The sequence below is a fragment of the Pyrgilauda ruficollis genome, unplaced genomic scaffold (assembly GCF_017590135.1).
Source record: "Pyrgilauda ruficollis isolate IOZ18807 unplaced genomic scaffold, ASM1759013v1 scaffold14, whole genome shotgun sequence".
Classification (NCBI taxonomy): domain Eukaryota; kingdom Metazoa; phylum Chordata; class Aves; order Passeriformes; family Passeridae; genus Pyrgilauda; species Pyrgilauda ruficollis.
In genome coordinates this window covers 10,334,405-10,349,485 of record NW_024512543.1, presented here as the reverse complement: position 1 = coordinate 10,349,485, position 15,081 = coordinate 10,334,405, and the positions used below count along the sequence as shown (strand labels likewise).

The 15,081-nt window shown below is 34.2% G+C and overlaps 1 protein-coding gene across 3 annotated transcripts in view; it reads right to left on the bottom strand.

Moving 5' to 3' along the window:
• FUT8 (fucosyltransferase 8) overlaps positions 1 to 15,081 on the bottom strand; it is an 80,231-nt gene that overhangs the window by 20,843 nt on the left and 44,307 nt on the right. For all 3 annotated transcript variants that reach the window (XM_041460059.1, XM_041460060.1, XM_041460058.1), the window contains exons 8-9: positions 9,274 to 9,388; positions 3,052 to 3,289 (exon numbers count right to left, since the gene is read on the bottom strand). In XM_041460059.1, the coding sequence (XP_041315993.1) occupies positions 3,052 to 3,289; positions 9,274 to 9,388 (353 nt within the window). The remainder of the gene's footprint in view (positions 1 to 3,051; positions 3,290 to 9,273; positions 9,389 to 15,081) is intronic.

Here is a 15,081-nt window from a genome sequence, read left to right as displayed (position 1 = left end):
AATACTAAATATTCAGCTATTTCCACAAAAAACTACTGTCAAGGAATATCTAGTTCATGGAGTGAAACTTCTTAATTCATTGCAATTAATTCTGTACAACTTTTATGGTTTGATTTTGCAATTTTTATTTGGTCCTTTTGATTACTGTTGCCAGATAGACTTTAATAAATTAAACATTCATTTTGTGTACCCACAGTATCCTCATTCTTGAATTATACATATAAACATATTAGCTAATTCATATTTTAAGTTTGTAGTTCAATTAATACTTAAAAGCTGGCACAACCAACAAATGAAGAGCTCTGCCATTTTCTCCCCTCTGGGTATCCCTTCCTCAAAAGCATTAATTCATCAAACCATAGTTAGAGGCAGCAAAATCAATATTCAAAGATAACTGCAGGAAACTTTGTTTCAGGTTTCCTTTTTCAAGTTATCTTTCATCTTTCTGGTTTTTAGGCCTTATGGGAAGGAGCACATACTGTTATTTAAATCAAGTAGATGACTTCTTTACCTCCACATCCCTTCATTCTCCAGCTTACATGCAGATATGACTTCTAACAGTATATTAATCTGTCCTTCCTATTCATCTGTTTTCTTTTTCATTTACGATTTTTTGGTCTGGTTATTTTGTAGACCTTTTTCAATTTATTATTGGAGAATACCACCATAACATCATAAATCAGCAAGCAAAAAATTGTAAGAAGAGGCTCCACTTTAGCATGCAGCAATGATAATAACATTATAACCTGGCTAACTAATTAATTTAAAGAAAATTAATCAAAAATTTTGTGATAAATATGTCTTCACAAGTTCTCTACGTTTTGGCTCCTATTACTAGTAAATCATTCATGCTTTTTATAAAAATTCCTACCTAAATTATTCATAAACAGTTTGACCATAGATATCAAAGGAAAAACAAACTACAAGCAAGATGCAATTACAGGCAAGATATAATTTTAGAACTAAGAAGAGCATATATACAACCATCCCTCAAGATTTTTTCTCTAGAATGACAGTACGAGTGAAACAAAGGACAAGGAAAACTTATGCCACAGTGTAAAACAACTGTTGTATTTACAGAAGTCTGCAATAGAATTCCCAATCATTTAATATGCTTAAGCCAGAAAAGCTGAACTTGATTCCAGAACTACCACATCAAACACAAAGAACAACTCCTGCAATACATGACGTGGGCTGAGCTGACCCTTAGCTCCTCACCGATGAGAACACGCCTTACTGATCTTCTGCTATCAGGCAAATATCAGCTTGCTCATTCAAAGTCACTCTACTTCCCAAATCCCAAAAACAAGCTTAGCTTTTATAACTAGTTAGGAGAGGACTGGACAAAGAAAATTCCAGAACTATAGATATTCTCAGCTAATATAAGCCTCTTAACTTTGGAGAAGGTATTACAATCTAAATTGTTAAAAAAAAAATTAAAAATTATTCAGGTCTGTAAATTACATGAAAGCATCTCTCTTAGAGGATATATTTTTCTGACTTGTTGGCCTATTTCCAATACTTACACTGAACACTTGATAAAATTATTCATTTGTATGAATATTTTTGAAACATAATTTTAAAAAAATTAAAAATCTTTAAACCACATAGGAGAAATGTTTTGTTTATGAAAAATGAAAATTGATAGATGTCAATGCACTTTAATATATTTATTTTGAAAATATAGAAAATCCCTTGCTGACTTCAGAATTTGTAGAGAAAAAAAATATTAAACTTGTGGTTCTGCAAACAAACTGCTCCTAACTAGAGTCAAGAATTTCAGACTTATTCATCCCTGAAAAAACAGGGAACAAATAAACAGATATACAAGTAAATTTAAATAGATTTTCACTAAAATATATGACCTTTTGAAGCCATGTGTGCATGAGTGAACTGTTTCCCAGCTTACTGTGCTCAAAAGCTGCTCACAGAACTGCTGCATCTAAATTCTGGAGTCACGTAGAGGAGTCCACTGAAAGCCATGTCCAGACTGTACTCTCACAATAACTTTGCCAAACACAAATAAAACTTTGTCTGGAGTTCTCAATATCTGTTGTCCATTTATAGTTGTTTTTATAAAACATCCAACCATTTCTAAGTAGCATTTTTTGCAAAAAAAAACCCCAAAAAACTCATTCACAAAACTCACTAGAATTCTCAAGGCCAATTTTGTAGCATCTTGAAGCTCTGAAGAACAGATGCTATTTCAATGCGCAAATGCTGTTTCAATGTGTAAGCATGCAAGTTTACATGCAAGTTGTAAAACGGATTTTGTAAATCTGATTAAGTTAATTTCAGACCTGTAAAACTTTAATAGTTACTTTAAGATTCCATATGCGCTGGGTATGCAGTGTCCTAGTGAAAATACTGAAGATGTTGATATGTTTTGACTACCAATCACATGGAGAAAGATGTCATTTAAAACAAACATTGCTTACTTGGACACAAACAAAGCTACCTGATCCTCCAAACATCAGTGTCCATCTACTTACTCTAGGCAAATTGTTCAGCATGATATTAGAATGGACCAGCTTGCTGATATGCAAATAAAAATTCATATTTAACATCGCCACTGTTTTTATAGCATGAATTTTGGCTCTGTTCAGCTTGCATTAGGAGTCCTTTCAAATATTTTGTTGAAATGTTATGTTTATTTTCTTGGGGTGTGACTATTGGATACCATTTCTTTTATATTCCTATTGCTTAATATTATAAGGAAATATTCCTTATTTCTTAAAAAGTTTATTAACAACAGCCTCTATTTAATACTCTCCTCTCATGAAAACTAGATTAATACCTAGCAGAGAACACAGCAGCACCCTGCTGAAAAATTGTAATTCAAGTCTCAAATACTAAACTTTTGTATTATAAAAACTACCAATGCAGAGCTATCTTATGAAGGAATTTTTTTTTAATACAAAAGGTGCTTACAAACACAGCTGCAGTCACAGTTATCATGCCCCACAGAACACATGAAAGAGAGAACAAATTAATTCTATGGGAAGAAGCCGCAGAAAAGCAGGAGGAGCGAAGAGGGCGGCTCAGGCTTACCTGACCAGTGGCCGGTGGTGGAGCCCGCCCTGTCGGTGCAGGTCTCGCTGACGGGCCGGAACACGGTCTCCCAGCCGCCCGTGGCGTAGCGCCAGTTCTGCGACTCCAGGATGAGCGTGCGCTGCGTGCCGTACGCGATCATGAAGCAGTACACCACGTGGTGAAGCTGGCAGCCATAGCCACAGCCTTTGTTGATGTTACACACAAGTTTCTTAGCTTTGCTGCAATCTTTCGGGTTCTGTAAGGATGGGTGAAAAAGGGAGCTGAAGAGAAGATACGCCAAAGGCCTGCGTTTTTCTGAAAATCTGGCAAATGTCATAAATCACATTAGCCACCCTGCTATAACACAACTCCGACTAAAATGGATGAGTAAGCTTCAGCTCCATGAAAATTTTATGTGAATTCTTCACTGCGAACATGAACAGTTATTGAACATACTTCACTATCCTAATATAAAATAGAATACATTCAAGATTTTAAATTACTTTCTCATTTGTAAATCTGTCAGAAAAAGCCAACATTTGGACTCCCAGTTCATCATCAACATGATTCTCAGTGTTAGAATGCTTTTTCCTTTGGCATTGTTTCAAGTTTGTTAGTTCTTTTTCAATAAGCATGCATGTCATCCAATAAAAAAAAAATTCCACCTGTCTACAATGTACAGAATAAAACAAATGGCACAGAATAAAACAAATGCTTATTATGGGACTGCTTCCCAGGCTAGCTGACCACATAGTAAATACAGAATGTAAAACACGTTCCCAAGCAAACTGATAAAGGACAGAATTTTAATCTGCACACACTTTCTATAATATAACATATTTCACTTCCACAAACCAAGAAACCACAAGATAGGAGGCAAATGCCTACATTGTATGAATGCTATGTTTAAAAGTAAAAACTGAGAAATATTTTTATGTATGTGGAATTTTTAGGTACGTGGGTGACACAACACCACAATCAACAGAAGGTTTTCTTTACGTAAAAGATAGTAATTTTTTGTATGTATTCATACTTGCAGGGCTCTAGACAAAGCTCTAAATTCCAGAAAGGTCTTCTATAAAATCTCCAGGATTAAAGTTTCACATAAGGTGCAAGAATACTAATATTTGAGAATCAATATCAATTCTGTTTCTTTCACATCTAAACTTTAAATAAAATTTCTGTAAATTTGCAACAGTCAAATCAAATCTTCAAAAAACAGTGATCCCTGTCTGAAGAACTGAGATCCCTCCTTCAGGTGATCTTAATGATAACATGAATATTCTGAGTCCTAAAATACTTTAAAATAAAATTAATTTGTGCATTCAGTTACGTAAAGGAGGGGAGGACAATTCAGATGGAGGAGGGGTGGAGGTAGGGAATAATAAAACATCCAAATCAAATCCAAAACTCTAGAACATGTGCTATACAGCATTTTATTTTTTTAATTTTAAATATATCTGATTCAAAGCCTAACTAGGTATGAAAACAATAAATGAAATAAAATTTTCATTTCAAATTTTTATTCCTCAGACCAGAACTTTTGTCATCACAAATTTAATGGATAACTTGAGACTAAATCCAACAGGTATCTTTTGAAATTATAACAAATGTATTTCCCACACTCTTCCAGAAGAGAAAGAGGGCCTTTCTCAAATTCTGTACAAGTCCACACAGAAAAAATTCCATGAAAAAATAACTCTTCATAGTATTATTATCAGCAGTATTATGTTTTTATTCTTACTATTATCATTAATATTATCATATTTTGCTTGGTTTCAGTTATTAAACTGTTCTTATCTCAACCCACAGTGGGGTTTTTTTGTGGGTGGTTTTTTTGTTCGGATTTTTTTTTCCCATTAATTCCCCTCCCTGTCCTACCAAGGAGGAGGAGGAGTGTCTGAGGGGTATTTGTTGCCAGCTTGGGTAAAGCCACAACATCATTATTCTTTTTGAAAGGGATAATCTCTGTGAATGTTTAGAAAATGTCCTTAGATAAAGCTTTCTACACTCGCCATTACCTCCAAATGCTTGTGTCCTCTAAAATGAAAGCATTTAATCAAAGGCATATCTGCAGTACTGTCAGGGTATGCCCTTCTCACTTTCTTTCATGTAAATGCAAGCTTCATATAATAGCTTATGAACAATGTTATGGAAATCAAGTAGTAATCACAAAATGAACTGTGACTGCTTACCAATGTTAATATAATGCACTTGGGTTTTACCTTAATTTATAGACTTAACTAAAAACTATATATATTAGTATTAGTTTGTGACTTAAGCTATTTAACTAATTTCTTTATGACTGTTGGGTTTTTTCAAATTGCTATACTCAAGTAGCAAAAAAACAAAGCAGTATTTGAGCTTCAATTGTCTTTTGAGAATTTTAAAAGAAAAAGAGAGTAGAGATACTTGGATATATCGCAGTTTCAACTGGTGTTTCCAGGAAAAGATGAAAATACTACCCATTGATAGGGAAGAAAAGTTACATTTCAAGCATCAGAATACCTTGGGTGTTCATAACCAAAACTGCCAACTAAAGCAACCAGTATTGAGCTGATAAAGGATAACAATTTCAAAAGCAATGAAGACTGACAAAAGAGTTTTCCTCCTGGCACAAAGTCACAAAAAAGATTATAAATCCCTGATTTGAGTGGGTAGTACATTCTGTTCTCAACACTAATGACACTGCTGATCACACTCCTATCTCCAGTTTAATGATCTATATAATCAAGAGAGGGATGAAAGGGACCTCCACGAATGTCAAGCCCTGTAATGTAACAACCATAAAACTTCAGTAAAAAGAAATAAAAAAAAAAAAAATCCCAAACAAAAATTAAACAAACCCACATAATCCCAAACAAATAAAAAAAATTACAGCTGACCAATTACACAAAACATACTTCAATATATAGAAGATTAGATCATCAAGCCATTCCAGAGTTTACACCTTTTATCTTCCTCAGAATAACTTCTATGAACAACGCAACTGAAAAAATTAACAAATTTTCAGAATAGCAAAATGGTTAGAATTACCTATTTCTGTGGAAGAGAATACCATTTAAAATAAAAGTAGATTTTTGCAAGATGGATTTAATGGTCTTTGATCATGAAGAACATGGGCATACACTGTTGCTCTCACAAAATTCAGGATTTCCAATGTATTCTTCTTCCATGGCTCTTGGTTGGCCTATTCACAGAAAGCAGGCTCAGGTGGGAATGATGTCCCAAGTGCTGCCTCAATGCCTCACCTTCTTCCAGTACTTTCAAGTGTGTAGTCAGCCATCAAAATGGCAATGGCAAACTGGCAAAAGGAAACCCTGCTCCTTAACATACATTATACTGCATGAGAAACTGCTGTGTTGTTAATGAAGTTAACACAGTTCAGAGAAATGTACTTAATCCAATGAATCACAACAGATTAGAGTGGAGTGGGAAAGCACTCTGCTACCATTTACTGAGTAACCTCATAAACACAGTATGATGCTCATTAACAAATTTGTTCTTTTTTTATATTTTCAACAGATATTTTATTCTTTGATGCTACACAGTCTGCTGGAGAAGAGAGTCCCACCCAAAATCTTTGTAAAACCCCATTTTTTTGAGAAATATGTGAAAAATTGGTGTTTCTCATCCTAGTTATCAGAAATGTAGTTCATACTATCTTCTATTCCCCTTCCTTTGTGATGCTATTTGTAATCCTTCCTTTTCATACCAGCTCCTCTCAAGACTTTGGGGGCAGAAAAAAATCCACACAAAGAAACAAAAAAACCAAACAAACCACCCGAAGTTTCTTCCAGCTGCTGGAAGAAAACATTCTTCTTTCCCTAGTCAAAAATAGTAGGTATTTGATTTGAGAACCAGAGCTCTCAAACCTTCCTCTAATATAAATTCCTCTAGTTTGCACCTACCCTCCTGTGACACACAAGTTTCAGCTGAAGTGAAACATCCCAGCATGCAGATGGATTGAACACACTGTGTTCCTCAGTCCTAGAGAAAACCTGACACAGATCTCAGCAGTAACCACACTTCCTGAGGTGGTTATTATACTAAACCGTATAATATACTTTTGATTTCATTGATTACAGTTGTATGGGGTGCATCGCCTTGCATGTATGCAAAGTGCACAAAGCCTTTTTAATTGTTGTTGTCATTTTAGCATGAGGACTTTTATTAGGAATATGAAACAGTAATTTTAATGTGAGGGAGGGGATTTAATACACTTTAACACAGAAAAATCTAAGTGACACATTAAACCACCAAAAGTCCAGAAAGCTCAGAAAAAAGGCTTGTGACCAACTTGTGACCAACTTTCTTTTCTTTGCATACATACAAAGCCCCAGCTAAATAGTATGGCAGAATATGACTTGAGTATGGCAAACTATGACTAATATAATTGATCTGTTGTTGAGTACTTAGTAACCCTTCTCACCTGATTGTATTTTTAACCTTCAAAGCTGAACAAAAAGTTTTAGTTTCTTTTTAAATCAGAGGCAAAAATATTCTGCCATTGCAAGACTGAATGCTGAATCACAAACTTCCTAAAATAAACAGAACAAAAATAGGCACAAAAGAGAAGGGACAGAAAACTGCTGCCTTCATAATCAGTTATTCACTTGATTACAGCACTACAGGTGCTCTTATCTGACTTCTCTTGCACATTTTCTTCATCTGTTTGATAAAAAACATCTCCGAAAATAAGGCCTTTTGTTAAATATAAAGTCCTAGCTTTTTAAATGTTGCTCCAACTATAGGAAACTAGTTACATGTAGCTTCATTAAAACAAATTTATGGTAATGTCATCCAAATGAAGTAGCTGTCATCACTATTCACAATCATTCAGCTAAATGACTTCCCAGGGAGATGTCCCAAAATAATACAGCTGTCAATGTTCAACATGTACCAGAAAAAAGCTATGCAATACTTTCATACTTAACTAAAAAACAATTACAAATATGTCCCATATAATTCTTTTTGGCACCGACTTGAGGGGCAAGGGTTGTTGAATTTATTTTATTTTTAATACAGTTTTATTATTAATAGAGGTATATAAATGTGTGTAATTTTGAGTCACTCAACTGCTTTACATTGGTGTATATTTGTTAAGGCAAATAACTTTGTGATCTTGCACAGCTGTATTACCGAATAGGATAACAAATGGATAGTGAAAGACAAGGGAAAGGTAAAGAAAGGCTACATCTATCAGCATGAAAAGCAGTTACAGTATACTATTGCCAAACAGTGGTATCAAAATGAAAAAATAAGGAACAGTTCTCAGAAAGGAGTTGAAGAAGCACAATAAAGTGATGACTCCTGCACAATTTAGAGATGTGTTTTCCTCAGAAGGGTGTCTTTTTTTATTTAACTAGCAACAAATACATAGCTTGGTCACAGAGAGGGTTCCAACAGCTGAACTGTGAAGCAATGAAAATCTGAAACAAATTCAACTATTTACACAAGAGAAAAGATCAGGCATTAGGAGTGACCATACAAAACAGCTGGACACATGCCATAAAAAATAAACCAAGTTGGAATAAAATAGGCTACATTAAATATTTTTTGATCACTACATAAATAGCTGCATGCATTCAGTCATGAGAAAAAGTCCCAACACCTTCAGATCAAGTTTTACTTAGATTTTATACACACACACACAAGAACATATATTAAAAAGGTCTTATCAACTCAAAAATATGCGTATCTAGAGAAGTCTCAAACATCTGTTGAAACAATCTAGGACCAAACAACACAACACTACAAAAGCACTTCAATTTTGCTTCCTTATGTTTTCAAAAATGGGCTGCTAGTTAAGAAGTTTGATACAAGGACTTTTAAATTTTGTTTTTAAAACCATGCAAACATATTAATGAATTTGGATACTCTAAAGAACAGAATTTAAAAAATCAACCAGACAATTATCTTTTACAATAAAGTGAAGAATTCAAACAGGCAAGTATAGCCCAGTAAAAAACATGAAGCCAAAAAAACCCCCACAAAGAAACAAATAAACCAAAATGACCAACAACAAAAATACAAACCCCAATGATTGTCTTGGAATATACCTTCCATATACATAAAAAATAATGTTTGAAACAAATGTAATAATTTATTTTCTACATCATTCATTCATATACCAACATTCATTTCAAACTGTGCTGTAATTATTCTATTGCAAGGTTTTGGCTATGTATATAAGAAGAAAAAAATGTTTATCTTGATTCAAAAGCTCTATCCTCTTACCTGCAAATAAGTTATTCTTCTCTGTACCAAATCTGTTAGATCTTTGGCCTCTTTTTCTCGCCAATCTCCAGCTCCATCTGTTTGACTGAGGTAGTACAAGTCGGTCATTATTGACCTATAAACAACAACGGAAAACAATCTTAACATTACTAAGTTGGAGCAATAAATTAAGTCAAAGCCAAATGAAAGAGATATTTCTACTGCAGCTTCAAAATCAGTTTCTTCATCCCACCTCCTACTGCACAATTGAAACAGCAGCCAAGACAGACTGACTGCATCCTTCATCTAACAAATGTTCCACACCCATTAGCAATTAAAAATTAAAAATTCTAAACAGACTCATGGCCATTCAAGTCCATACTACAAAACATGAATTTTGAGGAACTATCAAATACTAAATTGAGATTACCTAATACATTAGAGCTTCTCTTCTTAGGGTTATAACATTTCATTGGCTAAATAAGAGAATAAAGAACTTATCATCATGAAAATAAAAATGTTATATGACACTTGTTAAAATTTGCAGATAAGTCAAAATTACTGATTTTGTCCAAACAGTGCCACCTTGGAAAAGATTTTTTTTTAAATCTCTGTGGCTTTTGGAAAGAAATAGAAAACTAGAGATAAATTATGCAAAGTGTTTCTAGAAATGTTAATGGTTATTCTAGAAGTAAAAGATGGCCCAACTCAGAACCAGTAATTTCAGAGTTGGTTTCATAGACTGAGAATATTTAATATTGCTAAACATTTCTCCATAACAGTGCTAAAGTTATAAGTTTGAACCAGTTTTCTTAATACTTTCATCTAAACCTCAGATGCTGCTTTTATTGCCTGAAATTCTTGATAAACCGAAAGTTTGAGCACTAGAAAAAGAAGCAACACAACAAAGGCAGAGAAATTTGGGAGGTGACCAAAAAATGGTGTGAGGGTAAGAAAAACACCTTTCATAACAACATTTGAAGTGGTCTTGTCAAGCTGCTGGCAGTACTTGTTAGCACTGGAAGCACAAATCCAATTAGCCAAGGCTACCCCTTATCCATAACTGAGAGGAGCAGGCTGCATATCCCTACTAAGGAAATTACTTCAATGACACAGTATTGAAGCAGTAAACATTGAGATAAAGATAGAGCTGCCTTAATTTGATTTATCACCAGAGTTATCAGAAAAACTTTTCTTGCTAATTTAATAACTGGATTTATGGATTTGCAATTTTATTCTCATACACTCATTCTGGTCTTTATCCCCATGCTTCTAGACAGGGTAACAGAGACACTGACTATAGCATCTACTATTGTTGTATTAAATATTTTACCCAAATTATTCAGCAGCAGTAATCCTCACCTTCTGTCAATCAACTGGAAGAACCTTATCTACATTCTAATCTGAAACTATATAGACTCCATTTTCTTTTACAAGGTAATTGAGCTTGAAACACCCTATTGTGGCTTTGCATAAAAATTCATTTAAAGCACCACCGGGTAACTAGCTTTAAATCAGTAACTATTAAAGACACATAATACAGTATCATGCACACACAGTTTAAAGAGAATTAGAACAGAACTAATGATGGACGAGTTCTAATACAATGCATTATATACAGATTACTGAACAGATAAAGGGTTTGTTCCTCTTTCCCTGTTTATAAAAAACACATAGGCTAGTAGGCATACTAGAAAAAGAAACCAATGCATTTTCTTGGGAGCTTAAATATGTTTTTCCTCCCAATCAGGATGTAACAATGTTGGGTGTTTAAAGGAAAAATACAAAGTTAAGTTTAAACATTAAATATTTTTTTAAATCCTCTTTCATTAAAAGCAGCTGTGCAACCACATAGCCAATTTTAAACCATTTTCAAATGCTCTTTCATTAGCCTTAAACAAGTCTTTTCAGTACCTGTGATACAAGTAATCAGTTTACTCTCCCTATTTAATTGAAATATATTTCTGTTAAATATTGAAAAAAAACCTGAAAATACAAAGTTTACCAATTGAAAAACAACAATTAAAAAAATTTTGTCAGCTCTTAAGTAATTTTTCCTATTTCTACAGAAAAAAAGTGTTGCCCAAATTTTATTTTTTATATTACTGGCTATGGTGACCACAACAAAGAAAAGGCAGTAGCTTAGTTTTTGAGGTAAGAGAAATGAGTGTCCTTACACAGCCTCAATGACTCACCACATTAACTAAAGGCAGCTTTGCTCAGTAGAAACCATAAAAAGTATCAAATGATTTGCAGGAAATGTTACGAATTCATGAAAGAGTTTTCAGACAGTATCCATAATCTTCTTTAAAAAAATATAAAACCCTGAAGTAAACCAGGAAGTGAAAAATTCACAGGTGTTATCACACAGAAATTATTAGAAGGTAATGCTATTTTAAGACACAGTCACAGAGCCCTTTTTTCTTTGATTGTTACTGCTCAGAAATGTGCATTTTCTAGCTACATCTGCTCAGGTTTTTTGAGTGTGACAGATCACTGTGATAACTTATTAATACAGATTTAGAAGAGACACAAATACCAGAGACCTGGGTCATGCTCTGTGCCAAGAGTTAAAAGCACAGGGAGAGGTGATCCATGAGCCCAAGATAGCTCAGTGCAGACAAAGGATGAGCCTGCACAGGGTTATTAGAGGCTATTGCAGGTGGTGGAATGGCAGGAAACTTCACACAGTGGCAATGCAGATATTTACTGCATAAAACTTGGTCTTTCACTGGGCTACTAACCAGCAACATCAACTCATTGCTGTTGTTGCTTCATATCATAAAATAAATCTTGGAGCTGGACTTAAAAGCATTTTTTCCTGGAAAGCAGAATGGAAGAAAAAATCTTGCTGTGTTTAATCTGTATTTGATTGCCAAAATAAAGGGGGAAGGGTGGGCATTTTTAACAATCAGTCTAGACATTTATTCCAATCATATGAAAAAATTTAAACCTCCTGAAATTTTACATCAACAAATAAAAACTCAAAGGGAAATGTGTAATTCAAAGGAAATAATGTGAAAATTTGTCCAAACACTGTGCATCAAATGTTGGCCAGTTACCACAAAATCCCTGATGACAGCTACTCCCCGGGAGAAGGAAAGAAACTAACTCAGTAACAGCCATCTTGCAAACAACTTTTGTCAACACAGGAAACAACCATGACAACTAGAGGACTAATTTGCTCTGTTTTAATAACTCCATATCAAACAGTCTTTCCAATGTTTAGATGAATTTACTCTCAACAACCCTCTTCCCTATAGCAACTACGAGAATACAATTATGTAATTCTCAAGGAAAATCTAGTGTTGGGCAACACTGTTTCTCAAACAGACCCAGTACTGAAATACTTGGCAAAAACATAGGTGAGACCAGCACTGCCATAGAGAAAATCCACAGAGCTCCTAGGGCATAGCCAACAAACAGTGATTAAGGCATCCAACAAAAAGCTTCTCATGTAAGTAGTAAACCATTTGCTTAACATCACCAAAATTAACAAAGAACTCTAATGCTACTTGTCCAGAACCACAGAAACTAAAGTTTATCATCTCTTAGAAAGCAAGTCTTAATCTGTGACAATAGAAGGCTTTCCTCACAAACAAAACAAAATAAGTATGAGCCTCTTTCCTTACATAGCTGTCTCACCATTTGATACCCACCTCTTTGTTTTCCCACATAAGGACAGCATGAAAAACTCCTTGAAGTACTTATAATTAGCACTAATCTTTCTAATCCAAACAGTAGATTATAATATATATTAAAAATTCTGAGATACCTTTATATGTATTTATGTGTGTGTATATCTATAAAAGTAAGTAATACCAGCTGCACTTGCAGTGTTCCATTTATCTAAAATATAACTTTTTAAGACAGCACTGTAAACAAAAGACCATTTGGCAACAGGCTTAATTCCTTTAAAAAAAATTCACATGTGCACATGTACTTAAAATTCACATGTACTTAAATTCAAAAGTGCACATGTACTTAAAAGACCAAACCAAACCAACAAACAAAACAGGCAGTAAGTAAAAAACAAACAATAAAAAACCCAAACAAACAAAACCCTAAAACAAACAAACAACCCCGCTCAACAAAAAAAAACCCAAAAAACAAAACAAAACAAAACAAAAAAAAAAAAAAAAAAAAAAAAAAAAAAAAAAAAAAAAAAAAAACCAAAAACAAAGCAAAAACCTGTGCTTCTCAAAGTGAATGACAAACATCTAATTTGCTCATTCCAAACTTATGCTCTGTTCCTTTCAGAGAAGTCAGCAGATGGACAGTGGGGAGGGAAGATGAGACTGCTCCTTCCCTGGGGAGGTACTGTGCATTGGAAGGGCAAAGAACACCCCAGAGACAGCAATGCATCACATGCCAAAGGATGTGCACACAAACTGGGAATTTTCCTGCAATTCACACAACAAGACTGAAAGATTAAAGGGAAAGAAGGAGACAGCTTGACCTCAAAGGTGCAGGAAAAAACTTCCTCAGGACTAGAAGCAATCACATTGTGCATTCTGCAACACAAGATAATTCTACTGCTTGAAGGCAACATTGCAAATGCACCAGGAACACAGGCTGAATATCTTAGAAACATTTTTTATCTGTTCTTTTTCTAATGCAATTCCTTTGAATTTCTACACTGTATAAACAGATTGTCTAGATTTGGTTTAATAAGAACTAGTTTATGCCTGTTTGATTTTAGCTTAAATTGCTTTATTCTTCTTTGAGGACGTCACCAGATAGGAAGGTCTACACAGCTTATTACAAAGACTAAATACACTTCAGATTATTCTATATTTAATAACCATCTTGACAACTGAAAGAATACTTGTACAACACCAAAATTCTTAGAAGGAAAAAAAGGAGCAGTTGTGATTGCTTGCATCATACACAAACTTCTTTTGGTACCACAGTGAGATTCATCTCATAACTTCCAGAGGTCTACAGGGCAGTTTCATAACTCCACGCAAAGGAGTTTATGCACCTCTCGAACGGGTTTCACCTCATCCTGAAGTATAGTGACATGTGAACATAAGGGTGTCAGAAATGCAGAAACTGGAAAATTAAGACTTAATGAATTAATTATCATTGGTGTACAATGGAAAGGACTAAGGAAAAGGACTCATCCTGGGAAGCAGCAACATGAAAACCTTCTGGCACCAAACACACACAACATTATTCAAGGTTTCACTGCGGTGACTGCCTCATTCTGGCTTTACAAACAGAGCAATTACATGCACATAAGTGATCCTGTTACCATGGCAAATGTAACAAAGTCTGGTATTAGACTACTTACTCCAGTTTTAGCAGAGATAGTTTAAAAGGTACATAAGAATCCATGACCTAAAGTTCAAGAAGACCAGATGGAAATAACTTCTGTGGAAAATAAATATTTCTGAGAGGAGATAACTATTGAAACAAACTGCACAGGAAAGTGACACTTTTCTGCCAATTCACTGTTCAAGTGAAGATCTCAAGTCTTTTGGAAAATTCCGTTTTAGCCAAGCACTACTTTTATTTCAGTCAAATATATAAAACTGCACTTGGCAGAGAACTAATTGGATGAAATTTAATCATGTCTTCTATATAAATAATAACTCTCAATAATTGAATAGTCCCTTCTCGCTTTCAACTCAATCAATCTGTGACAAAATGGATTTTGGAATTGTGGAATATTAAATTACAAAATTTAATGGACTATACTATTTGCCCATATTAATAATCAAATTCATATTGTCTTTCTGTTTTAAATAATGTTTGAATTATTTCGAAGGAATTTAAAATTCTTACGATTTTTTTCCCTTTACTATATTATTATTTTCAAAGGCT